Raw genomic sequence first — 24,905 nt, forward strand, 5'->3', positions numbered from 1 at the left:
GATGGAAATATGATTCGTCTTACTGAAATTTCATTTTTCAGCAGTAGGACTTTTATGTAATATTATGCAGTTGTCCCTTGGTATCCATGGGGGCTTGGTTCCAAGACCCCTTCGGACACCAAGATTCGTGGATGCTCAAGTCTCATACAAAATGATATGGTATTTGCATATAACCTAAGCACATCCCCCTGTATACTTTAAATTATCTCTAGATTACCAATACAATGTAAATGCTATGCAAATATGCTGACACGTGGTGAATTCAAGTTTTGGTTTTTGGAACTTTCTGGAAATTTTTTTTTCCTATTTTTGACCCGCATAGTTGCTTGAATCCTTGGATGCAGAGCCTGTAGTTACAGACGGCCGACTGTATGTATTCTAAGGATGATAATTTCATAGATGGATGACTCAGACTGTTTTGTTGTGAAATAATTTATTCACTATGCATTTCCTACTAAAATAAATACTAAAATTTGATGTCTTGAGCCTTTTCTATTTTAACTTAGAATTCTGTAGCTGGAGTATGGCAGGTAGAATAAAACACCCTGGGACAGTCAGGACAAAAATCATCATCATCTTCTCTTATAGAACTTAGACTAACAAGGGACTCTGTCAGGTAAATACAACCACTTGGCAACAAAAATTAAATTTTATTTTCTAGGAATATTGACCTAACTGAATTTTACTAATCCCTAAACATTGAATTTTTTTAAAAGCATTTTGCTCGTACTGGATGGTGATAGTTTTAAAATCATGACAAATCACAACTGCCACCAAAATTTTTACCTCAGTACTCATAATACTAATGTATTGTTCAGCTCACATTAGGGTGAATAAAGGGCAAAGGAGGCACTTCTGTGAAAGTTTGATTTCAACCAGTCATTGATTTATTATCGAGTTGAAAGTTTTGAAATATTTACTATGTTTTTTGGAAACTTTGGTAATGTTAAATTTTCATTGTCTCTTGATGTAGTTTAATGTGTTTTCCAGGCTCAGGATCTCACTTTCAACAGCCCGACATTCCCACATCTGTACATTTATTTGTCCAGAAGGGCATAATTTCTAAAAGATGAGCTAAAACATTAGAACTGATAACGAGTGTCAGAAGTATCTCACATTTCATAAGATGAACCATGTGTGTTATGTGTTATAAGATGCTGCAGGAGGGATAATGCTTATCTTGGGTCAGGATATAGCCCTGAGAAATTATTTTTTTGAGTATTTTAAGAAACAATAAAATTCTTTATGAATTGCTCTTTAGTTCTGATTTAGACTATAAGACCTATTAAAATTCTCCAACGCATATTGAAAAGCTCCTGATTTTGCATACGCGAGGCAAGGGGGATGTTGGATGTGGTTTTTATCAGAAGGATCCTCCATTCTTTTCCCATCCTTTTAAATTGAATCTCTCCCTGGGGATAGATCACAGATGAGTGCAGAAAAGCCAGAGTGAAGCACAGTGAGCTGTTGGGCTGCCGTCAGATTACTTTCTGGCTCTTCTAGAAGGTTGTTCGTTGCATAATGAGTTAATTTGTTGTGTGTAACTTCCTTAGTGTATCTTTAATTAAGTGGGGCTTTTGTGTGCGCACACTGGTCAGATTGGTTTATAGTAGCAGGCCTTCTTTAATAAATCAGGTCACACCGTTTGAAGATGTTTAGCTTCCATTTCACACATAGAATATTTTAAATTCTCACGAGAGCTTTTTATTCATAGCATTATCTCTTTTAAAAGAGTAGGCTGCTTTTAGCATTTGAAGAGTTTTACATATGAGGATAATTTGATAATTTTGCCAGATGTGAGGATTCAGAATATTGCACTAAATATGACAAACTATTTTAAACATTAATGGGGGCTTCCCTGGTGGCGCAGTGGTTAAGAATCCGCCTGCCAATGCAGGGGACACGGGTTCGAGCCCTGGTCTGGGAAGATCCCACATGCCATGGAGCAGCTAAGCCCGTGCGCCACAACTACTGAGCCTGTGCTCCAGAGCCCGTGAGCCACAACTACTGAGCCCACGTGCCACAACTACTGAAGCCCGCGCGCCTAGAGCCTGTGCTCCACAACAAAGAGAAGGCACTGCAATGAGAAGCCCTTGTACTGCAATGAAGTGTAGTCCCCGCTTGCTGCAACTAGAGAAAGCCTGCACACAGCAACGAAGACCCAATGCAGCCAAAAATAAATAAATAAATTTATTAAAAAACAATTAATGGACTTCCTGAAGATGTGGAATCTTTGATTTCTGCTTCTAGGTAATGAGAAAGAAAAGATAAGTATAGAAATGATTGTGTTCTGCTGGACAATAAAAACATTTTACTGCAGCCTGCACTGATATCAGCTGATCGGGGAGCACTTAAAAATAGGCAACGATGTGACACGTTTACTGTAAACCGGGTAGTAGCTTTAGTGGAAATGAATCATTTTAAAGTGGGAAGGCACTTTTAGGTGCATATGTTCCATTCTTTTACACTCATCTTTTAGGGGATGTTTCAGGATTGAAGAGAATCTTGTTGCTTTTGTTTCTCAAGTGCCCTGTGTCGTTACAGTCCGTGGAAGTATTTAAGATTGGGACTCGCTGGCTACTAATGTGACTTTTTCTAATCTGTGAAGATGTTCACCAATGACACTTATTATCAGAGCCGGTTAAAAGTTTTATTTGCTGTGTTTTAATGTACAGGTCTCCCAAAGGCTATTTGTATGTATTTGAAGAACTGTATACTTTTGTTAAGTATTTGAGAGCCAAAATGTGAGAGCTTTTTCTAAAAACCTGTGCTTTATTAATTATGATAAATTCTTAACTAGATTGAGGAAAACGGAGCATCAAGGGCTCTTTCTCTGCATGATCTTTACCTCTGATCCATCATACACAACACATTACTAAGCCTCAAACCTGTGGAATCTCATCAAATAGACGGAATAAACATGGTCTTTGACCCAGAATGTGTGCAGGGATCTGGTGTTAAGGTTGAACATGACTGGTCAGATGTCAGGTGCCCAGTACACGGTGGTGGTGGAGGGGCGTGTGCCGGCTGGGGTAGGGTGAATACTTCCACCATTCCCAACGGGGAAACCCGCCTTTAATTCTCAGAGAGAGTGTTTAACAACAGGGCCAGAAGAGTTTTATTCTGGCAGCAATGTAGGATCAGGGATAGAAAAAGAAGAGACCAGAGACAGAAAGAAAATCTAAAAGGCTTCAACGTGCCCATAAGTCATTGTGCTTATGAACTTGGGTAGTTTTTGTTTAAGAAAACAAATGTAGTGGTCTCTCTAGCGGCTGTGCTCAGACTTGTTCCAGTGAAATGAACTTCGACCTCTTTCCCAAGCACAGGGTGGGAGCTCTTCGCGCTTTCAGGCTTAAGCCGCCTGGAAGGACAGGCCAGCTTGGGGTCCGGTGGGGCTTGCCCTGCCTGCAGGGGGAGGTAGTGTGGGCAGCAGTGCTTCGATGGCATCTGTCACGGCCACCTGAGCAGGTGAGAAGATGCCGCATGGCTCATCAGAACGTGCAGCTCCTCCAGAGACCCGGGGCCTCCAGGCGGGAGCGAGCCCTCACGCCACACGCCTGATTTTCCTCTCCAGGCTGCAGGAACCCCCATCCCGCCGCCTTCATTTGCTCTCTTGGTTCCCGTAGGCACGTGAGCTTGCGACTCTTGTGCCAAAGTGTTTAAACTTGACTGCTCCGAATGATGGGCTAGCCCGGCACACTGTGAAGGGGGATGGGTGGTCTGGTTTTTGCGGCTCAGGGGATGGTATATGTTCGGGGTAGTGGGGCCCTTACGTCTTGAGCTGCTCCTCTGTGATTACAGGTGGGGAAACGGCCAGAGCTTTTAATTGCCTGAGCTCACACAGTTATTGGCAAAGCAGGGACTAGAGCTGATTCCTGTCCACAGAATCTCGTGCAAAGCTGCCAGCCTGCTGGGCTCTGGGGCTCAGGGACACTGTGGTCTAGGCTCAGGGAGGATGCCGTACAGACGCAGTGCTGGCCTTTCCTGCACGTCTGAGAGAGAACAGCTTTTGGTTTAGGAAACCACCAACTCCTAAGTATAAAAATAGTTATAACTGAGAGCTTTAGGGAGCTTTAGAAAGTTATATTGCATCTGGCTCACAGATGGTTGGCTGTTGATGGTTAAATTGAGGCAGAGATCCACGAGGTGCTAACTGATGACCTCTACTGACCCTTAAAGCTGGGAAGAACTTGGACCAAATCTCTGTCTAGAGAAATTTGCGCTTAGATACTACACTTAGCTGCTGCATGGCTGAGAATAGGGGAAACGGGATTTCTTTATAAACCAGGAGTGTTCTCACCCAGGAGAGTAGGATCAGGCCACACCAAGCAAATCATCAAGCAAGGTTCTGGGTTGTACAGAACCTTGTTATTCAATTGTAACCCTCATGGGAGGTGGGAGAGCTCCTAGTGCTGGATTCCAGACCAGTTGGTCTGGGTTGGGGTGGTGGGTAGCTAGTTAATAAACCTCCCTGGGTGTTTCAGATGAAGTGGGACTGAGAGCTCCTATGTATACCCTCACTCCCTTTTGTGGTACATTGACCCTAGATATTTGCACCCCTAAAAGGGTAGGGTTTACAATGTACAATACCCGTCTACACGGTTGAGGAAGGGGCTTTTTTGAAAATCCTGGCTATAATGATAGTAACCAAACTTACCGAGCAGTGACTAAATGCCATGAGCTATTTTTAACTGCTTTAACATTTTCGACTCCTGTAATCATTTTAACTACCCTGTGCGTTGGGGACTCTTGTTACATTTCTCAGCCGAGGGGAGGAAGGCAGAGAGAGGCTCAGTGGTTGGCTCCAGCGAGGCCCAGAGCCTGTACGCTGACTCCTGGGCTCTGTTGCCTGTGCGGAAGCTCCCTTCACATTGATGATCAAGAAGCCACTTAGCACACGCGGCTGATTCAAAGCGTCGGCATTTCTACTGCTTGGGCACTTGCTCCACAGCACGTCTTTGTGCCTTGGACCGTGGCATCCAGAACCCTGTGTGATGTGCATGAGATCTGGAAGCACCTGCTTGCAGGGTGGACTGATCCCAGAGCTCTTCCCCACTGCCACCTGTGGTGCTTTGTCTTAAGGATCAATAACACGGCACAGTGGTGAAGAGAAAAACAAAAATGTCCCATGGTTTGTGGCCAACTTAACTAGTGTGTATATATATATATACGTGTGTATATATATATATATATATATAAATATATATATATATATATAAACATATATATGTATATATATGTATGTATTTTCACTGTAGCATTTTCTGTGGTTCTATGTGCTATGTTTACTGTAGTAGTAAGTTATTTTAAATAGTTTGTTGAGATTAGGAACAGGGCAGTTTATTATATATAATTTAATTTTTTACAAGCAAATTTAGAAATTTACTAATAAATTTAGCAACATTTCACTAACAAATATAGAAATGTATGAGCTTTTTAAAAAAACTATGTATGGAATTGCAGGGAAATAAACAGCTCTTTCTCTACCATCACAAGAGAGTGGATGGTCGTACAAGACTTTAAACACGGGCATGATTTGGAAGGACACGTTAACTGCACGGCTTCATGGATCACAATGCCCCTTCCAAATGCACTGCATTGGGGTTTCCCCCCTGCCCCCTTAAAAAGTGTTTTAGATAGAAACATGTTTTAAACAATATAGGATTCGTTTTGCAGCATCCTCAAATTGCCTGTTTATTTTCTCGTGAACACATGAGTTTATTCTAATTTCTGATTAAACTGTTCCCATGCTGAATATGAAGCATCAGTTAAGAATGTGTTTGCTTTGATGGGGTGAAGGCATCCGCGGAGGAAAGGAACCTCTGCTCGCAGAGTGCCCTCTGCTGGCGGCTCTGGATTTTATCAGCAGTCGGAGCCATCATCCTCTAAGTAACAGAAGGAACACGAACTTGAGAGTCAAAGGCACTTTAAAGCCACCTCCCAGCAGCAGCATCCTCTGCCCTGTGGCCTAGAGTGTAAGGCAGCCCCCGAGGAGGAAGCAGCCCCCATCCCCGTCCTGCATCCCTGCATCGTGCGGAGTTGCCAAGCCCGAGCGAGCGGGCGCCTTCAAGTGCCTCTGCTGCATCACTGTGATCAATACTTGAGCATATTTTAAAACACAACGTACTGGGATAATGCAAAATTTATGACGTGGTTGGGTTTTCCCCCCCAAGCGGGGAACTAGTGAAAGTAGGAAGTTTAAAAATTTTCTTGACATAACAAAGCCGAGGTTAATTACTCTGATCTGATTGATCCCTAACACATTTTGATTTTTAAAGGATTGTTTGAAATATACAGTGATCTGAGCTGAAAGAGGTTGAAAGAAGACCATCTTATCTGTGACAGATAAAATCTGGGGAGTCAGTAAGTCACCATGTTCGTTTAAGGGGAAGAAGTTCCAGAAAGTCATAATAGGTATGATGACTTTGCCGGTGTGTGTGTATTTCTGCTGTCGTTGACGACTTTTCCTCTTAAGGTTTTATTGGAAACACGAGAGTCAAGGGCAACCTCTACCCTTCAAGTCAACATATGTATTTGGCAGACTAGAACACTGAACTAAAAACACCCTGCTCTTGGCTGTGCTTTGTAAAGGCCATTCTGTTTTGGAAGGGGTTTTAAACATGCTTTGCCATATCCCAAATGCAGAGGCAAATAATAGGAAGTTAAAAGTTTTTGAGCTGGAGGCCTTGAGCATGTGCCCTGACATGAGGAGGGAGTCGTGTGACCACAGGGGCTGCCCTGTTGAACACCGAGTGTGAGTGGCCCTGTGCCCACCGGAGATGGAGCAGCCAGGCCTGTCCCTCAGTTCCTGACCGTCATGGCGCCTCCATGGATGCTTCCTGTGATCGTGGTTGGCAGGGACCCTGTGCACTGAGCCAGTTTACTCTTAAAATGTGTGGTAGGAAATGTAAAATAGATAGCTAGTGGGAAGCAGCCGCATAGCACAGGGAGATCAGCTGGGTGCTTTGTGACCACCTAGAGGGGTGGGATAGGGAGGGTGGGAGAGAGGGAGACGCATACATATGTATATGTATAGCTGATTCACTTTGTTATAAAGCAGAAACGAACACACCATTGTAAAGCAATTATACTCCAATAAAGACGTTAAAAAAAAATCACACTACATCTAAAATGTTTAAATGACTAGAAAATTGTAACGAATGGAAAATTATATACAAAAACATCTGTGTAAAAAAAAAAAATGTGTGGTAGGTGAACTATGACTTGTTTGCTCTGAAGGTGATTCCACCAGAAGATGCAAGGGTGAAGGACACGGTGGCGATGGGTGAAATCTTATTACTATTTAGAAAATAACAAGCCAGTGTTTTTCTAGTGTAGAACTTATATATTTGTAATTTAATAGATGCTTAATTGAAGGTATTGGTGTAACCCAGTACACATTTTTTTTTTTCATCTAACTCAGATTGGCAGTGATACTTAATGCTTTATTTGTATCTTCCATCAGATACTGAATCATCCTACTTGTTAGGTCTCTCACCTTCTTCTTCAGTCTTGTCCTCGTTGGTGAAAGTGGGGCTTCTGACAGCTCCGGGAGATGCCGGTTCAGCAGTGTCTGTGACTTGAGCTATGGAACCGCTGTGCCTTGCTCGCCTGTTGACCCTGCGGAGGTTGAGCACCCCGGTCACTTGCCCGTCCCTTGTGCACATTGGACACTCGCAGGGAGAGGGACCCCCCCACCCCCCACCCCCCGTCTCATCCAGCCCAGCGTGCTCACTGGGGTTTGGAGGGAAGGGGTCAGTTCTTCTGTGTCCTCCTTCTCGCTGTCCCCGCATCTGTCCAGATGCTAGTCAAGCGTCCCTGCAGCCTTAGCCCCCATCATCGTCCCTCTTCACATGGTTTACTTTACACTCTATTCTTTCCACAGTTGTTTGACTCTTTTCAAAGACAGCATGGAGATACAGGAAAGAAAGAAACAAACTTAATTTAAAGGTTAGAATTCTGTTATTTTTAGAATGCAATCTCCTCGCCTCTGGCATTGATTTCATTTGGTTGCCACTGGTCTCTGTGAAGAGTGGACCTTGCTTAGGATTTACACTTAACCGAGTCAAGTTTGCTTCCATATCGTGTTCCTTTGTGTAAGCTTTGTCAAGGGGGCTTGAATATTTGGTGTAGATTTAGAATTAATGCATCACCCTTCTCGAGATACTTACATTGCCTTTCTGCTGTGACGGGGCCCAAAGTTGTATCAAATGCCCTCTAATTAGTCTGAAAAGTTCTATCTTCTTAGTTCATAACATTGTGACTTCTCATTAAATGAGAGTGACAGTCCTTAAAGGCAAATTATTTTATTTAAATTATGATGGATTTTGCCTTCCTAAATAACTGGGTACATTTTTAGGACTTTAGTGGTATACATTCGTGTATCTATAGGTTTTATTTTAGGTGAGTTGAGAAGAATTCTTGACATGGTACAAAATGGCATCATTTCAAAGGCAGCTTTTCTTTGTTTTTTTAAAGAAAAGGAAGGAAGGAAGAAAAAAAAAGAAAGAAAAATTGAGTGTCAGTAGTCTACACTCTATTTATATTCACCTGTGGGAGCAATTGTTTCCCAACATACCTTGCACCACAAACTGAAATTTTGGTGCCAGCCCCCTTGTGTGTGGGTCTATCCAGAACAGAGACAAGTTTTTTCAGGAAGGTCATGTGACTGTAGGACAGGCCCACACAGAGGCTTTGTGTCAAAACAAACACTCAGCAAGGCCAGATGGGCTTTGCCTCTTGTTCTCAACGCCATAGATTTTCAGTAAGAATGGGCCCTAGTGTTCACGTACGCGGATGCGCTGGTGTTATGCTAATTCAGTCACTTTTGTGCTATTCATGGCTCTGCTGTGACGTGAGCAGAGCGGTGTCTTCGTAGCAGGAGGAGGTCAGAGGGCCGGGCTGGACACGCCTGACGCCATGGGTGCAGGGGCCGCTTCTCTTGCTCACATAGCACACGTCAGACGGGTTTTCTGTTTTCCTTGTCCAGTCTTGTTGACCTGCTGTTTACTTTCGTCTTTTGATAAACAGGAAGCGCTGCTGCTGTGCTTGGAGGGGGTGTTTTAAGGACCTGTTATTGTTAAACACATTTGAGGGATGGGAGTTTCACCTAGATAGGATTTAACTTCAAAAAGAGGAAGGAGGGATTGGGGGCGGGAGAGAATGTAGTCCCAAGATAATCCCATAAGCCTTAAAATTTTGGAATTAAATAAAAGATGATATGGGGGTCTTTGGAAATGCTTGTCAGATCTCAGATTGCGGGTTCACATGTGCTGCTTCTGTGGGTGACAGCTTGTTTAAATAGTTGTTTAGAGCAAACATGAAGCTCAAGATGACTTTTGGATTAGGGCTTGAGTGTCAGCGATTCCCACTCGGGTTTAGAGAGACTCTTCTGTAGCCTGGCCCCTGGGGGTCCTGTGTGTGCAGCTCAGCTCAGCACAGCCTGGTCCTGGGGAGGGAGAAAAAGTCAAGTATGAGACAAGTGCTGATGGTGTGTGTCGTGTCTGGGCTTTATTCCCCGCTATTCAAACATGCCATGTATGTCTTGGCCTCCACCTTTGTCCTAAGATGTCCCCCATTTGAGGTGACACATAATTCCTTCATGAAGTGTTCTTTGTCTTTGGTGTTTTCTGAGTTTTTGTAATTCCTGTACCACTTGGTTGGCATTTAATTTTGATAACTGGATGTTGTTAGTGAACTTTCCACATACCTATGGCTTGACTCCTGAAGTTGACTGGAAAGTCTTGGAGAACAGGGGCCTTACCTAGACCTGGCAGTACCCGCTTTGTCCTAAAACACAAGTACTACTTTCAGGCTGAGCGTTAAGTTCTTCATCATCTGGTGGTGTGTAACATGCCTCCCTGTTATCTGCAGCTGTTAAACTGGGTAATAAGTGTACAGTGTTCTCAGTCATTGGGAGCCTCCAAGTGGATGGATGTTCTTCCATATCCTCAACTGCTCCTGCTGGCAGGAATCTTCCAGTAATCTGGATGGGCCCGTGGCCTTGCTTCCTGCTCTTCTGCTTCGGGTGGTGCAGACTTGTGGTTCTGCCGCCATCAGGCGGCTCCCTGGGTTTGGGAAGGTGGATGGGATCAACAGAGCTCAGAACTCTGCTGCTGCAAAGACACATGTTTGTAAACATATGTCAACAGAGAATGTTGTAGGGGAGGTTAGGTAGTTTTAATTTTGCATCACAAGTTGCTCTCAAGATTGGATTATGGGGGTTGTGGAAATGCTTATCCTCCTTCCACTTTGAGGAGAGCTGGCTGGGGTGTGTTGAATCTTTGTGACTGCTTGAGCCATGTGTGAATGAGCCTCAGAGATAGCCTGCCCCCTTCATTGCTGTGCACACGGCCTCAGGTGTTTGCAAGGAGGAAGCGATTGTGCCGCGTCCGGCCACTGAGCCCGTGGGGCCCTTTCACCACCCTTTTCGTGGCTACTGACTGATGAACGGGTGATACGCCCACTGGAGCCTCTGTCCTTAAAGCCAGGCTTCCTTGCCCCACCCACTCTATGTGTGCATCTTCAAAGCTTCACAGACCAACTTTACTTCTGTTTTGCTGTCCCCCACCCTGTCTGATAAGTTTACAGTTACAAGTTCTATTGTTGTTTGAGGTCAGTCCGTTTCACCCTTGAATTACTAGTTGTGTAGTTAGGTTTTCCCTGAGTTCCCACACAGCTAATTTGTTTCTTTGCTTCCATGCGGGATTTTCATCGGAAACTTTAAAGTTATGAGGCAGAATAGGGTTAGTACAGACTGGTTGGGTTTGGGCTGGCTATGTTTTCTGTTTTAGTGCTTCGATTGTGCTGCTTAATGTGTTTTGGTTTGTTTGTTTCTGAGATACTGTGCACCATAATTTCTCAGAAGCAATAAACTGAAGGCACCGTTACCTAAATTTCAAATACCTCATACGAGAAAACTTTACAAGGACAGCGAACTAAGCATGTATCTAAGGGATTAAGAAATTATACGGTATTAGCCTACAGCATCTCCTTTACGTCGTTTCATAAGGTGTCTTGGAGCCCTTCCTTTAAAATGCCCCCATTTCAAATGTACTTGAAATTGACCAGATAAACCCAGATGACATTATGAGTCGCACTAGGGATTTTCAGGAAAAATCTAAGTGCCAAATCATTTTGAAACAAATGAGTTTGTAAAGGAATACAAACTGATCTTTGGTTTGAGATCACCAGCAGCGTGTCGATGAGTTTTGGGCTTTGGGGCCGTGCTTAAGCGAGAGTCCCTGTTGTTTCGTCTGCTAGCGACTCCAGCGGGCAGGGACCGTTTGCTGCCATAAACCCTGCGTCTGTCCAGGGCCTGCCGTAGCGTGGATGCTCCGCAGGGGTGCGAGGGCGTGAATCAGGTCCGCGGGCTCCTGTAAAGCGGGCACGCCTTCGAGACGTGGGTGTGCGTGCTGTGGAGAGACAGGACGAAGGGTGAAGCGGGATGGAAGGCCGACGCTGGGGAGAGATAGAGCTTAGCGGGAAGTGGCATTTGGGTGAAGCTTTCCACAGGGGAAGAGGTGGCGATGGCTTTCCAGGAGGGTCCAAACGAGCCACAGCAAGCTGAGTGGCAAGGAGATCCCGCGGACCCACCGGCCTGGATTTGATTGATTGATTGATTGATTGATTGATTGCTGTGTTGGGTCTTCGTTTCTGTGCGAGGGCTTTATCTAGTTGCGGCGAGCAGGGGCCACTCTTAATCGCGGTGCGCGGGCCTCTCGCTCTCGCGGCCTCTTGTTGCGGAGCACAGGCTCCAGAGGCGCAGGCTCAGTAGTTGTGGCTCACGGGCCCAGTTGCTCCGCGGCATGTGGGATCTTCCCGGACCAGGGCTCGAACCCGTGTCCCCTGCATTGGCAGGCAGATTCTCAACCACTGCGCCACCAGGGAAGCCCCGGCCTGGATCTTGGTATATGCGGGGCCTGTGTGCCCTTTGTCGGTCGCTCCTCTCCCTCCTGAAAATCATCCCGAAAGCTGGCGCGTGTTCCTCGCCTGCAGAGATGTCCGTGGTCGTAAGACTCGGGAGGACCCCCGGCTCTGGCCCATCTGTTGACGACACCATCACTGCTCCCTCCCTGGATCCATGGTGGCCGTGGCCTGGCGGGAGGAGGACGCCCACCTCTGGCCTCGGTGGTCCCCGCAGATACTGGGTCAGGCCCCTCCTCCCTCCTGAGCGCCGCGGTCTGAGCACCGCCCGCCCCGCCTCGGGGCCACGCGTGCGCGAGGTGCTGGTGCCGCGGCCCTCCCCGCCCCAGACCCCGCGCGCCGGGGGGCTGTGCTGGATTTAGGTGTAGGGGCCACAGGGTGCGGCTGGACGGCTGCGTGCCCAGGCTTCCAAAGAGGAGACCCCAGGTAGGTGCAAATTCTCCGTCAAAACCCACCGTTTCCTCACCATCTCCTCTGTTAGTTCAGGAGTATTTATTTCTGATTCAGCCTGGTTGAGTACTGCCAGGTGTAAGGAATTAATTGTGGATTTTAAGCAATTTGAGATAACTTCTTTAAAGAAAAACTGGGAGGTGGTTTTTGGATTAAGTAATATGAGGGGGCAGTGGAGAGCCGCTTTGGGGTCAGATATGGTTGGTTCGTTTTAGAATTCTGAGCTATTTAGAGTTTCTCAAGTTTCAGGGAGGCTTTCTTTCCAGGTCAGAGAAATTCCTTTTGGTTTGAGTCAGCCTCTCTTGTTGGCTGGTTGGAGAGTAAATAGGAGAGGGGAGATTTTTCTTCTGCTGGGTGAGAGCCCTAAGAATCTCTTAGGTTGGTTATTTCTTTATAAACACTAGAAAAACATTCAGCATTTTAGTTCGCTTTAAAAGATCTCAGTTATTGCCTGAACTGCACAGGTGCCGTGGGCCGCTGAGGCTGCAGGGTGGGTCCCTGCCCTGAGGGGACTGAGGCCTGGTTTTAATGGTTATGGGTTGTATTTTTCTGCAGCTTGGAATCCAGCACTGCCAGGTGCATGGCTGGAATGAAACGCTTCTTAAATCTGTGTGTCTTTATAGGTAGCGTGGGGTAAAGCATTACTTCCTCATACTGAAGTTAGTCAAGTCTGTTAATTGGTGGGTGATATATTTTTCATTTTTTTTCCATTCTTTAAAAAAATTTATTTATTTAAATTTATTTATTTTTGGCTGCGTTGGGTCTTCGTTGCTGCGCGCGGGCTTTCTCTAGTTGTGGCGAGCGGGGGCTACTCTTTGTGGTGGTGCACGGGCTTCTCGTTGCGGTGGCTTCTCTTATTGCATGGCATAGGCCCTAGAGCGTGCGGGCTTCAGTAGTTGTGGCACGCGGGCTCAGTAGTTGTGGCTCACGGGCTTAGTTGCCCTGCGGCATGTGGGATCTGCCCAGACCAGGGCTCAAACCCGTGTCCCCTGCATTGGCAGGCAGACTCTCAACCACTGCGCCACCAGGGAAGCCCCGACACTGTGGTTCTTGAGTGAGCTCTGGGGTCCGAGGATACAGGGTGAAGGGGGTGTTGGTCACGACAAGGCACCCGTGTCCACGGGGTTTCTCTTGGCAGTTAGGGGAGCACAAGCCTGCATGTGTTAATTATAGTTTCTGAGAAAGTCTTGTTGAAATTTTTTTCTTTGCCCAATAGGGTTATTACTTTATTCATATATATTTTACACATTATTTATACAACAATATGGTGTTTTGTTCATTGTTCTGTGCTAAAAAGAGCAAAAGATGCTCCCTGCCTTTAGGGAACTTATCTAGAGATAACAAAACACCACTCGTGTACAAGGAGATAGGCTGTTAAGTGACAGGTTTGTGGTCTAGATGAACACCTTGGGGTTGGAGCACATTTCACAGAGGCAGTGGTTGTGTTCTGTATCAGGAGAGGCACAGACAGCCTGGGTCGTCGGAGCCATGGGGGTGAAAGCGTTCAGATGTGTGGAGTGGGAGGAGCTAGCGCTTACTGAGCACCTGCTCTGTCTCAGGCGCTGCTCGGAGCGCTTGGGATGGGATCCATGGGGAGCCCGGAAAAGCAGGCTTGGAGAGAGCATTGAGTGCTTGGCCAAGGACGTTGGGTTTTAACGTTTAGGATGTAGTGAGTCACTGGAAGTGACTCATCACGGGGCAGGGACACGATGAAACGGGTGTTCTGGGAAGATGGATGTGGTTGCAGGATGTGGACAGGATTGGGAAGAGACGAGCCTGGAAGCAGTGAGATGAGTTAGCAGGTGATTCCATTACTGAGAACAAGAGAAGAAGGAAGGGGAAAGGAAGGGATGTGTTCACTCGCTATTTAAGGTGATACAGTTATAAGATTGCACATATATGTTTGCTATGGAAAACCAGAAGGTACAGACAAGGGCTGCCAATTGTGTGTAGCCGTTGGTACCTTTTGTCCGTGTCTGCAGGTTGCACTGTCTTCAGACTAAAGATGAGATGATACCTTCCATGATATCCTGTGCACAACATTTACATTGCTGTATAGTGTTTCATTGACTGGATGTACTCAGCCAATTTCTAATTGTTGGGTATGTGGCTGGTTTCCTATTCTGTATTATTGTTTCTTAAAACATCTGTTTTCATATATACATCTTGACCATGTAGACAAACATTTTAAATTCCTGGGTTAATGGATATGTTCAATTTTAAGCATATTGATACATAGTACCAAATTCTCCCTCCCTGCAACTCACCCCTAACTACCTCACACATCCCCTAAAAGCAAGAATATTCCTTTATATAATTACTCTATACCGCTCACATCCAGGGAATTTTCCAGTTATCAATTCTGTCACATGATATGACAGATTCTTCAATTGTCCCAGCACTGTTTGGTTTTGTTTTTTTTTTTAAATAAATTTTCTCTCCGGATGCAGGATCCACTCTAGGATCATATATTGCATCCAGATATTAGACAACGTGGATTTTTTTTAAAAGAAGTCAGTGCAGTTGTGTTATTAAAGGTCTCATATTCTGGACTTGTCTGGTTGTTTCCTTGTGGTGTCATTGGACTTGATTCTCTATCCCCTGTATTTCCTGTAGAGAGGCTACGTTTATGGCTTGATTAGATTAAGTCCGAGGAGGATGTTGCTGCCAGTAGAAATGAAGATAATAAGTTGCTTTTAGGGGGAAGATAAGGAATATAAGCTTCATAAATTAGAATTAAAATAGGACTTGATAAAAATATTGTTCAGTTATTAGTTGTTCCCAAACGGACATGCTTTTATTCATGGCATTAAAATTTCCTGGCAAGCAATCAAAACAAGCTCCCTGGGGAATTCAGACAGCTCCCAAAGTCACATGCAGTGAGAGAGGTCGATGTCTGAGGCTGGCATGTCTGGAGGGCTCTGGTCTAGAGATATGGATTTCGCAATTCTCTGCAAAGAGCTTAGAGGTGAAACAACTCTGAGAAAGAATTTGTATCTGATACTGACTGCGAAATTTGTTTCTGACACTGCGAATATATGTATAACCACCTATATGGTCATCACAGGAATGTCAAACATATGTGTATGTATTCATGGTGACGGTTTTTAAGATGTAGTAACAAACATCTGTTTGATTTAAGAGGTGTTCATGGGACTTCCCTGGTGGTCCAGTGGTTAAGACTCTGTGCCTCCATTGCAGGGTGCACGGGTTCGATCCCTGGTCGGGGAACTAAGATCCCGCATGCTGCGCAGAGCGGCAAAAAAAAAAAAAGCGTTCATGAAAGCATTAACCCATGAATTTATGAGCTAAAACATAATACATAATAATACATAGAAGAAACACAAAGCATTTCAGCCTTGAGAAATGTCGATTCAGTCGGACCAGGGTAGAGCCTGAGATTTGGAACTTCTGATTAGTTTTCAGGTGATGCTGATCTGGGATGGAATCCCACTTAGAGAACCACTGCTTCAAATCATGGATGAGATTAGAACTGTAGTATAATACTTAGATGAGTGGTTTTTCAGACTTGATTTTTTAAACAGGCAAAACTTTTTTATTAAAATAAATATTTTAAGGACCTCCCCATTATGCAAAATATTTAAAAAATGATGCTGTTGGGAAGAGATTGGGAGGAAGGGCTGTAGGAAGACAAGCGCCTGTGATGGTGTCGTTGGAAACCATCCGTGTGGGTCTGAGAAAGTGCTGGGAATGAGTCGGCAGATGTAGGGCTGAGTCCCGGCTGACAGCGTTTATTAGTTGTGACTTCTTGTCAGCAACTTAAACGCTCTGAGTCTCAGTTTTTTCATCTGAAAATAGGGATTATAAACCCTCCCATCACATTAGATAATGCACATGAATGCAGTGCAAATATAACTGGTGGCTACTGCATTCTCGTTCTTGCCTTGGCTTCGTCCCGAGCCAGCTCTGTGATCTCTTGTACATGATTTCTATGGAGTGGGGTAGGAATCGGGGAGCATCCGTGGCTCAAGCGATCTCTATGTTGTTCTGAAAGTGATGTCACAGGTAGAGAGGTCAATAATGGGCTGATTTCCCACATTACTGGGCTAATATGCGACCCTATGAGAGATTATGTGCTGGTTCTAATAAAGCAAAATGCCAGAATGTTATTTCCTTGAAGTTGGAATTCACCTTTGGTTTCAGGCTGCCTTTTTCTTTTTTGATTGACATATTAAATGAAGCCATCCACTCTTCAAGGGAGGCAGCAGGTTTGTGGTTTGCTCTGTTGTGCTGTGATGGTGAGGTGGTGGCATGGGTGTTGGGTGTGGTTTGGGGTGGAAAAGTGGGGGGCAGCGGAGTGCACTTACCACGAGGCACTGGCTAGTATTCAGTGGTGATCTGCTGTAGAACAGCAGCTATGTTTTCTGCCTTTATTGAGAAGGCAACAAAAAAATCTGTTTAATGTTACTGCAACAAAATTGAAAATGGGTCCTGTGGTTTGAATTTATACATGATAGGCATTTTTGAAGTGGAAATGATTAAAGTAGCTAAGGTCAAAATCACATGTATAGTCAGCCCTCCGTATCCGTTATGTGTGGGTTCTGCGTCTCAGATTCAGTCTTATCTACAGATTTCAATTGAAAATATTTTTTAAAATTCCAGAAAGTTCCTAAAGCAAAACTTGAATTTACCACTTGCACAGGCAACTATTTACATAGCACTTACATTGTATTCAGTATTATAAATCATCTAGAGATGATTTAAAGTAGACAGGGGGATGTGGTAGGTTATATGCAAATACTACACCATTTTGTACAAGGGACTTGAGCGCCTGTGGATTTTGGTGTCCTGGAACCAACCCCCGCTACAGATACGGAGGGAGGACTATACCACATCTGTCTTGAAATACTAATGATTCATTAAAAAAAAAAAAAAAGAACTTTGGAACATATTTTAAACGTCTTGTTTTTGGTTTAAGTAGATTGGAGAGATGCTTAACCAAGAGTGTCTAGCATGAGGCATCAGTGCTATTGATTGTGCTCTTCTATTGACTTGAACGAGGAAGTGCTTTCTTTCAATATTTGTGATGTCATTACCAATGACTTCATTTGTCCCGAGACACAGTTATCCTTGACTCATGGGACGGACAGTTGCTAACCTTGAAGCCGTGTGCCATGCCCATTATTTTAAGGCGTTTTTCAAACGGTTTCTCATCTTTTTGCTTCTGAACATTATAGATGTGCAGAGTGAGATAGTTCTGCCAGGATTCTCGTGAAAAAAGAGCGGCACCTCCTACAGAGGTTGCCGTTTCCAACTCTTGTACCTGATCCTTTCCATATTCTCCTCCATATTTCTGTGTGAGTGCTTTTGTCGGTTCTTTTTTTTTTGCAGGGCCGGGGGAGGGCGGGGTCTGTCTTTTGACTCAATGTGGAAGTTTTAACCCTGTTTCACTGCCCCGGGCGTGCTTTGCCTCTCTCTCTGTCTCTCTCTCTGTCTCTCTCTCTGTCTCTGTCTCTGTCTCTCTCTCTGGTGTGCTTTGCCTCTCTCTCTCTCTCTCACACACACACACACACACACACACACACTTTTTAGACCTCTTTCCCCCCAGAATAGTTATAATTTTGATTAAGTGCTTGACGTTCACACTATTTTCCGTATTAAAAGCTTCTCATAGCTGAACCATGTATGATAGATACTTTGATTACTCTTTCTTTCCTTCACAAGTTTTGTGTTTTCCCTGAAATGAACAACTTTTTTTTTTTTTTTCCATTTGGTTGGTCTTCTATGAATTTGCAGCTGATTCCATCCCAGCTCTGCCAGCTGTTAAGTAGCATCTGGGTGTGTTTAGTTGCATCCTTTCCCGGCCTAGTCTTGGGGATGGCTCCTGGCTGGACCGCCCCCTGGCAGTTCTCTCCTGTGTCTGCCCCCTGCTTCACATGCCATGCCTTCCTCACTCATGGTTATGTCTTGGTTTTGTTGGTGCACATCCTCTAGTGTTCACTTGAGAAAGGGACAGAGAGGGTAATTTTTTAGAGACACTGCATTTCTAAAAATGTCCTTTTCTACCTTCGCTCACACTTTTCTGGTAGCTGTTGGCTGAAGTCTAGAATTCTGTGTTGCAGACCATTTCTCTTAGGAGTTTTGAAGTCAGCATTCTGTTATCATCTAGATTTTGGTGTTGCTCTTGAGAAGGTCCAACCCATTCTGATTTCTGATTCCTTTTCCCTTTGTTGTGGTGACTTGTATTTTACTTTTTGGAAGTTCCTTCCTTCCTCCCTCCCTCCCTCCCTCCTTCCCACCCTCCCTCTTCTGGCATCTGATTCTGCTAAAACCTCACCACAAACCTTTTCCAAATCTTTCAGTGAACGTAATCTTTTCCTCTTCTGAACTCACAAAGCATTTTTATGTTTAGTTTTCTTATGACTCATGGTCTGTCTCTTTTTAACTCTTTGTTTTATCTGATAAATTTTAATTTCTCACAGTAGGTAATGATTGTCAGTGCTTCACACATAGTAAATACTCAATTCTCTTGGATCAACATGAAGTTTCTAGTCTTACGTTTACAAGTATATTCTCATTTGAAGATTTGACAGGATATAGACCATTGCTGTACGCCATGGTTAATGCAAGAGTAGGGTACTGTTTCTATTTGTAGATGCTTTTCTTGAAACTTGCATGGGCATAAAATATGCAGTGCTTGTGTGTTACCCAGGTCACCACTCGCAAAAGCTCAGTATCTTGTTGTATAGTGTGACAATGCTCTTTATGGAGTGTGAGAGATTTCTTGAAATTTGGATAGGAGTCAGTCTTTCATTAGGACTTTTCCTGCACTGTATTCTCTTCCTGTGTCCTGGGATAGGGTGGGTATCAGCATTCTTTGCAACTTGCATCTTATCAAATCTCTGTGCTTTCATTCTAGCTGGTCATAGAAATGTTCCCTCCATCTTTTTTCCCAGTCATCTTGGGGGAGAAGCAGTGATTGTGTGTGTGGTTTTGCCTCCCAATTTCTTCTCTGGGCTTGGATCCATCCTGGGGAGCCTTGTCTGGCGGGGACATTTGCTTCTTGGTAGCCCTCTCTCCAGCCACTTGTTGGACGAACCTTGTCTCTCATTTCTTGCTCATGTGTGATGGATTTTTGTTCATCATACTGTAAACTTATTATTAGTGTTTAAATCTTTGGTTATTTTATATGTACATACCGTAAGTGAAACTTTTTTTAAAAAAATTGAGTGTTGTGTCATGTTTGTTTTTTAACCCAATGACAGGTCTACAGATTGTAGAATTAATGGTTTTGGTATTTTTAAAAGTGGCTTATCACAGCTTTCTGTTCAGGTACATTTCTAAGTTTCTACAGCCAGGACAGCAATGATTTCTGTTATTATTTCAAACTTAGTGTAGACTGACACAAAGTGGAATCAACGAATATGGTCTAAATTTTTTAGGAAAGTTTTCCCTCACGGGTACTTGACTGTTCCTTGAAAACACAGCGAGTGCTCTGGGTGTCGAGAGAGAATTGTGTGCATGAAGGCTGTCAGTTAAAATCTCCTGAGAGACTACCCTTCCAAGGAGTTGTATTTCTCAGTGGCAAAAAGCCTCCTTCCTGGTTTTCATACTCTTGCGGGAGGAGGTCATTTTCACGTGCACTGCTCAGGTCTGATTTTTTAGTGTGCTGTGCTCTCTTGAGATTACTGATGATTCCCTCTTGGTGCCTTCTCTCCAAATGGTTGTTTCCATTCAGCACATGGTATGGAGTGACATTTAATAAGCACCAGCCTGATGAATGCCTTGATATGGTGTTGTCAGGGCTACTTGGCATAGCTGACCGTTGAATCAGGACCTCTCTGGAGGCAGAAGTCAACAACTGAATCTCAGAATTAGACAAGCCTTGATCAGATCGTTGAAGGATGTTAAGCCAAGTTTGCAGAGTGTTTCAAGGAGGAGGGAGTGACCAGCGGCATTGAATTCTGCTGATAGACCAAGGAAGATGGGTCCTGAGAACTCCTTTAGCAACATGGAGGCTGTTGGTGACCTTGACAGACAGTTTTGGAACCATGGTGGGGAGGAAGCCTGATTGGAACAGGGTTATGGGAGAAGAATCTGAGACGACAGATATTTTAAAAATTTGGCTGTCAAGAGGGTCGAGGTGTGGTAGCTCGAGGGCAAAGTAGGGTCAACAGAAGATTTTGTACTATTATTTTAGCATTTGGAAAAATACAGCTTTTAAAGGCTCAAAGTTGACATCTGAGTACTATTTTCCATACTGTTATGGCTTTTAAAAAATTTTATTGAAGTGTAGTTGTGTTGTGTTAATTTTTGCTGTACAGCAAAGTGATTCAGTTATATATATATATATATATATATATACACACACACACACACACATTCTTTTTAAAAAAAATATTCTTTTCAATTACAGTTTGTCATAGGATATTGAATATGGTTCCCTGTGCTGTACAGTTGGACCTTGTTGTTTATCCATCGTCTATATATTAGTTTGCATCATACCATTATGGTTTTTAGAGACATTGACAGTGAGGCTGGAGATAGAGCTCTAACCTTTCTTGGGGTGTTCCGGTCAGGAGAAGCTCTTGGGGAAGAGGATGGCTGAGGAGTCTTGATGGATGGGAATGGTCAGCCTGAGGGGTAAGGTGGGTCCCCAGGCACTGGGCATGGGAAGGAGGGGTGCAGTTATACAGGGCACAGTGCGGGCTGTGAGAGGGGAAGTGGTGGGAGAGAGGCTGGACCCTAGCAGGTTTTCAAGTACCAATTTAAGAGGTTGGGAAATCTTTAGGAGGGAATTTATTTCAAAGGAGTAGCTCCAAGTGTTATAGAAAGGCAGTAGGTTGTGATCTCATGCGGAAAGAGTGAGGAGGATTAAGAGGCTTTAAGAATGTGTTTTATAAGCTACGTTTTAGAGGTCAGCCTGCTTCTGGGTGCATAAAGTTGCTTTAGAAGTGGAAGCTGATATTTAGGTTGATTAGGTCATCCTGCAGCTTGCTTGTGGTGAGTGGCTGGGGATGATGACTTTCTCTTTATTCGCCCCCAGGTTATTCATTCTTCTCCATTTCTCTTGGAGAGTTAATACCATTTGGTAAGGAAGAGTAGGAGTATAGTTTGTTTCAGGACTTTGTTCTTCAACAGCTCAGCGATTCTAGAAATGACAAACTCTGGAGCCTGGCTCGACTCACAGCAGCGGGTTTCTTAAGAACTCTCTGGATGACATTGTAACCAGGGAATTACGCAGAGTAAGGACCAGTGAGTGAAGGCGATGCCAAGGGTATGTGTGTGGTATGTGCGTGGTGTGTGTGTGTGGTGTGTGTTTTGTGTGTGTGTGGTGTGCGTGTGTGTGTGTGTGTGTGTGTGGTGGGGTGTGTGTGTATGGTGTGTGGTGTGTGTGTGGTGTGTGTGTTTTCCACAAGCTTACTCTCCGTGTTCTAGATGAACAGTTGATTTCAGCACTGAATCTATTAAAGAAATCTAGATAGATAAGGGTACAAAGGAACTCTGGGTTATTGGTATAGTAGTTTTTAATGATAATGTTTAATAACTTTGAGAATTAGGGTCTGGACTGCCTTCTGTGCTGGTTAGAAATGACAGGGATTGATAATTCTTCATTTTTTATGTGTTCCATTTTTTGTGATTCTTAGTCATGGCTCTCTTAAAGATGCCCTTGGAGGGCTTCAAGGGTATGGATTGCCTGACCCCACCCCTGGAAGGTCAGAGTCAGCAGATCTGAGTAGGGTCCAGAATCTGTATTTTAGCTCTCATTAATCTTGTGCCTCCTCTATCCCAGCCTTTCCTTTAAGAAAAAACTGTACCAAACATCACTGGTTAGGCTGGGAAAATGGAGTGTTACCTTGAATTGAACTTTTTATTAGTAATTCTGTGCTGTGGATGATTTAGTAGCTAACGGCAAAAGGTATAGTTTAGTATATTTTCATTTAAGTACACAAGAGAATGATTATAGAAGTTTAAGAACAACTATGTTCCCTCTTCACATAATTTTAGAGCTTGATTTTATGTTACATTGTGTGTATATGTATGTGTGTGTATATATGTGTGTGCACATGCATGAACGTGCACACACACACACACACACACCGCAGGTAGAAGTGTGTAACACTTAAAATGAAGTCTTTTTTCTTCCTTCTCCCCCAGTCCCACCCCCAGGGATAAGCATTGCAAATTTTGGTGTGCCTCCTTGGAGACATTGCCGTATGCACACATACAAGTGTATGTAACTTTGTCTTTACAGAAATAGACTCAAGCACACATGCTGTTCTGAGCTTGCTTTGTTCACTTGTGGTCTTAACATTCTTCTGTGTCAGTATATTTAGACCTGTTTGTAGGGGTTACTTTGAGCCACCAAGGCAGGCAACCTCCTTTTCTTCAGATAGGCTGTGACATGAGCTTTTCAGACACACAGTATATGTTGCTTGCTTATTAGACTATCTCAGTAGATTGGATTGGGAGGATGAATAAGTATTTCATATCGGACCATGGGAAACCCAGCATACTTCAGAGGAATTAATATTTCGTGTGCAGAGAGTTTTGCTCGTTTCTGCAGTTCCTATCACTATAGTGTATTGGCGTCTGAGCCAAAGGGACGTGCATGCAGGAGTGACTCCATCATCAAAAAAAGAAAATTGACTCAACCAAAGATAGGGAGCCACTTGAATTTTCAGTCAGTTGGGATATTCTTGATGAGGTCGATTCCTTTTCATGGCAGGAGGTTATCCCCGTGTAAATTGTTGTGTTCCCTTTTGGTGATGCTAACTTGCTGTCTGTTCTTTCATACAGGATCCAAACTACTGGATACAAGTGCATCGACTGGAACATGGAGACGGAGGGATTCTCGATCTCGACGACATCCTCTGTGATGTGGCGGATGATAAAGACAGAGTGAGTGCAAGTCCAGGAAAGCGGCTCTGAGCGCATTCTGTGAAGGCGGGGGAGGGCGTGGGTGGGGGGAGCACTTTCCTTCCTGTTTCAGACACATGTATTTTAAAGGACATTTGGGCCACTCATACTGGTATGTTTGTTTTATAATAAGTATCATGAATCTTCCCAGGGTATAATGCTTTTCTTGATATCTGGGACTTAATACTAGGTTTTGAACTTTTAAAATTGCAGCGTTTTAAATGGAAATATCTTTAAGAGGTTTCCATGCCATCCCCCCCTTATTTTAACCAAATGTAACATCTTTCCCGACAACTCAGGCCTGTCATTATGCTCACTGTTTCCATGTGCGACATACAAGGTCTCTGTTCTGATCCCAGTGATGGCCCATCCCAGCAGCTGGCATGGCCCGGCTGCATCCCAGCCTCCTCCCGGTGGGCTTGGCTTTCAGGGAGCTGCCCTTTCATCCGTGGCTCCTCCGAGTGCCGTCACACTGCAACAGCACCTTCACTGTTGGCTGTGATGGAGGCATCACTGGCCTGTATCCACCCTCCTGTCTGTCCTCCTTGAGGGAATGAGGCAGAGGAGTGACTCAGAACGTGTTAGGAATCTGTGGCAGGATGTTGGGCTCTGGCACAGGAGTCAGCGGATTCTTGATTGCTTGAATCCAACTTGAGCAGGCTGTGGCCACACCCCCTCGTGTTTGACCTGCTGTGAGATGCCGGGAGGGCTGGCGGCCACATCCTCACCTGTTCATCGCGGCCTGTGATAGCTCAGGGTGGGCTGCACAGCAAGGTGACTGCGTGGGGTCGAGGAAGGTAAATGGCCCAGTGCCCACTCCTGTTCCTCCCGGGAGCTCTCCAACCGCTGGCCCCTTGCCTCCGGGGCTGTGGGCTGGGCGAGCGCGGCTGCTGTGCTTATTCCCGCCTGCATTCCTGACAGCATAGCGCCTGGCTCAGAACCGGGCGATGTCTTATGTGTTTTCTTGAAATCTTAAGGAAAATGGAAACTTCCGGGGTGCCAGGTATTGTGTAACGTCACGGATGTTTGATTCACTAGCCCCTGCCGTCGTGGGGTTTGTTCCCTGCAGCTACCGTGGGCTGGGAGCATGTGGTGTCAAAAATGCAGAACTTTCCTGCCTGTCTGTGATTTGCTGCTCTTTCTCCTGGGGTCAGTTCTCCTTGTCAGGCTCTTCTGTGAGCCAGGAATAGGGTGGCTCTCAAATCCTTTTCCTGCAATCCACATGAAGAGCATCCTCTAGAGACTTAAATTATAGTCATCTTATTGTGCAGCTCAGCTCCAGAGCTTAAACTACAGAAATTTATGAGGAATTTAAACAGGTTGTCCTTTCCCAGCCGTAATGCTGGAAAGAGATGAGCTAATGTGTTGTACTGATCTTTTCATATTTTCTCTTCTCCCTTCCTCTTCCTTTTTCTTTTTCTTTTTTTGGTTGTTTCTCTTCTATAAAATAATACAGCTTCTTATGAGGAAAAAGAGACATACAAAGAAGGAAATAGTCACCCGTGACCCCCTTACTGCTTAAAGCTCATTACTGCCGCTATTTGAGTGGGCTTTGCATCCTGACGCTTTTTTCCTTCAGAGACAGACACACACTTTTCTCCTCTTAAATAAAAAGGATTGAGGAGTAGCCTGCTTTTTTGGAGTTGATG

General features: G+C 44.4%; 1 protein-coding gene across 18 annotated transcripts in view; it reads left to right on the top strand.

The window, feature by feature from the left end:
- Positions 1-24,905, top strand: part of PARD3 (par-3 family cell polarity regulator) — a 625,594-nt gene that overhangs the window by 83,310 nt on the left and 517,379 nt on the right. For all 18 annotated transcript variants that reach the window (XM_068560845.1, XM_068560771.1, XM_068560818.1 and 15 more), the window contains exon 2: positions 23,137-23,238. In XM_068560845.1, the coding sequence (XP_068416946.1) occupies positions 23,137-23,238 (102 nt within the window). The remainder of the gene's footprint in view (positions 1-23,136; positions 23,239-24,905) is intronic.

This window comes from Eschrichtius robustus, chromosome 1 (assembly GCF_028021215.1).
Source record: "Eschrichtius robustus isolate mEscRob2 chromosome 1, mEscRob2.pri, whole genome shotgun sequence".
In the NCBI taxonomy this organism is placed as follows: Eukaryota; Metazoa; Chordata; class Mammalia; order Artiodactyla; family Eschrichtiidae; genus Eschrichtius; species Eschrichtius robustus.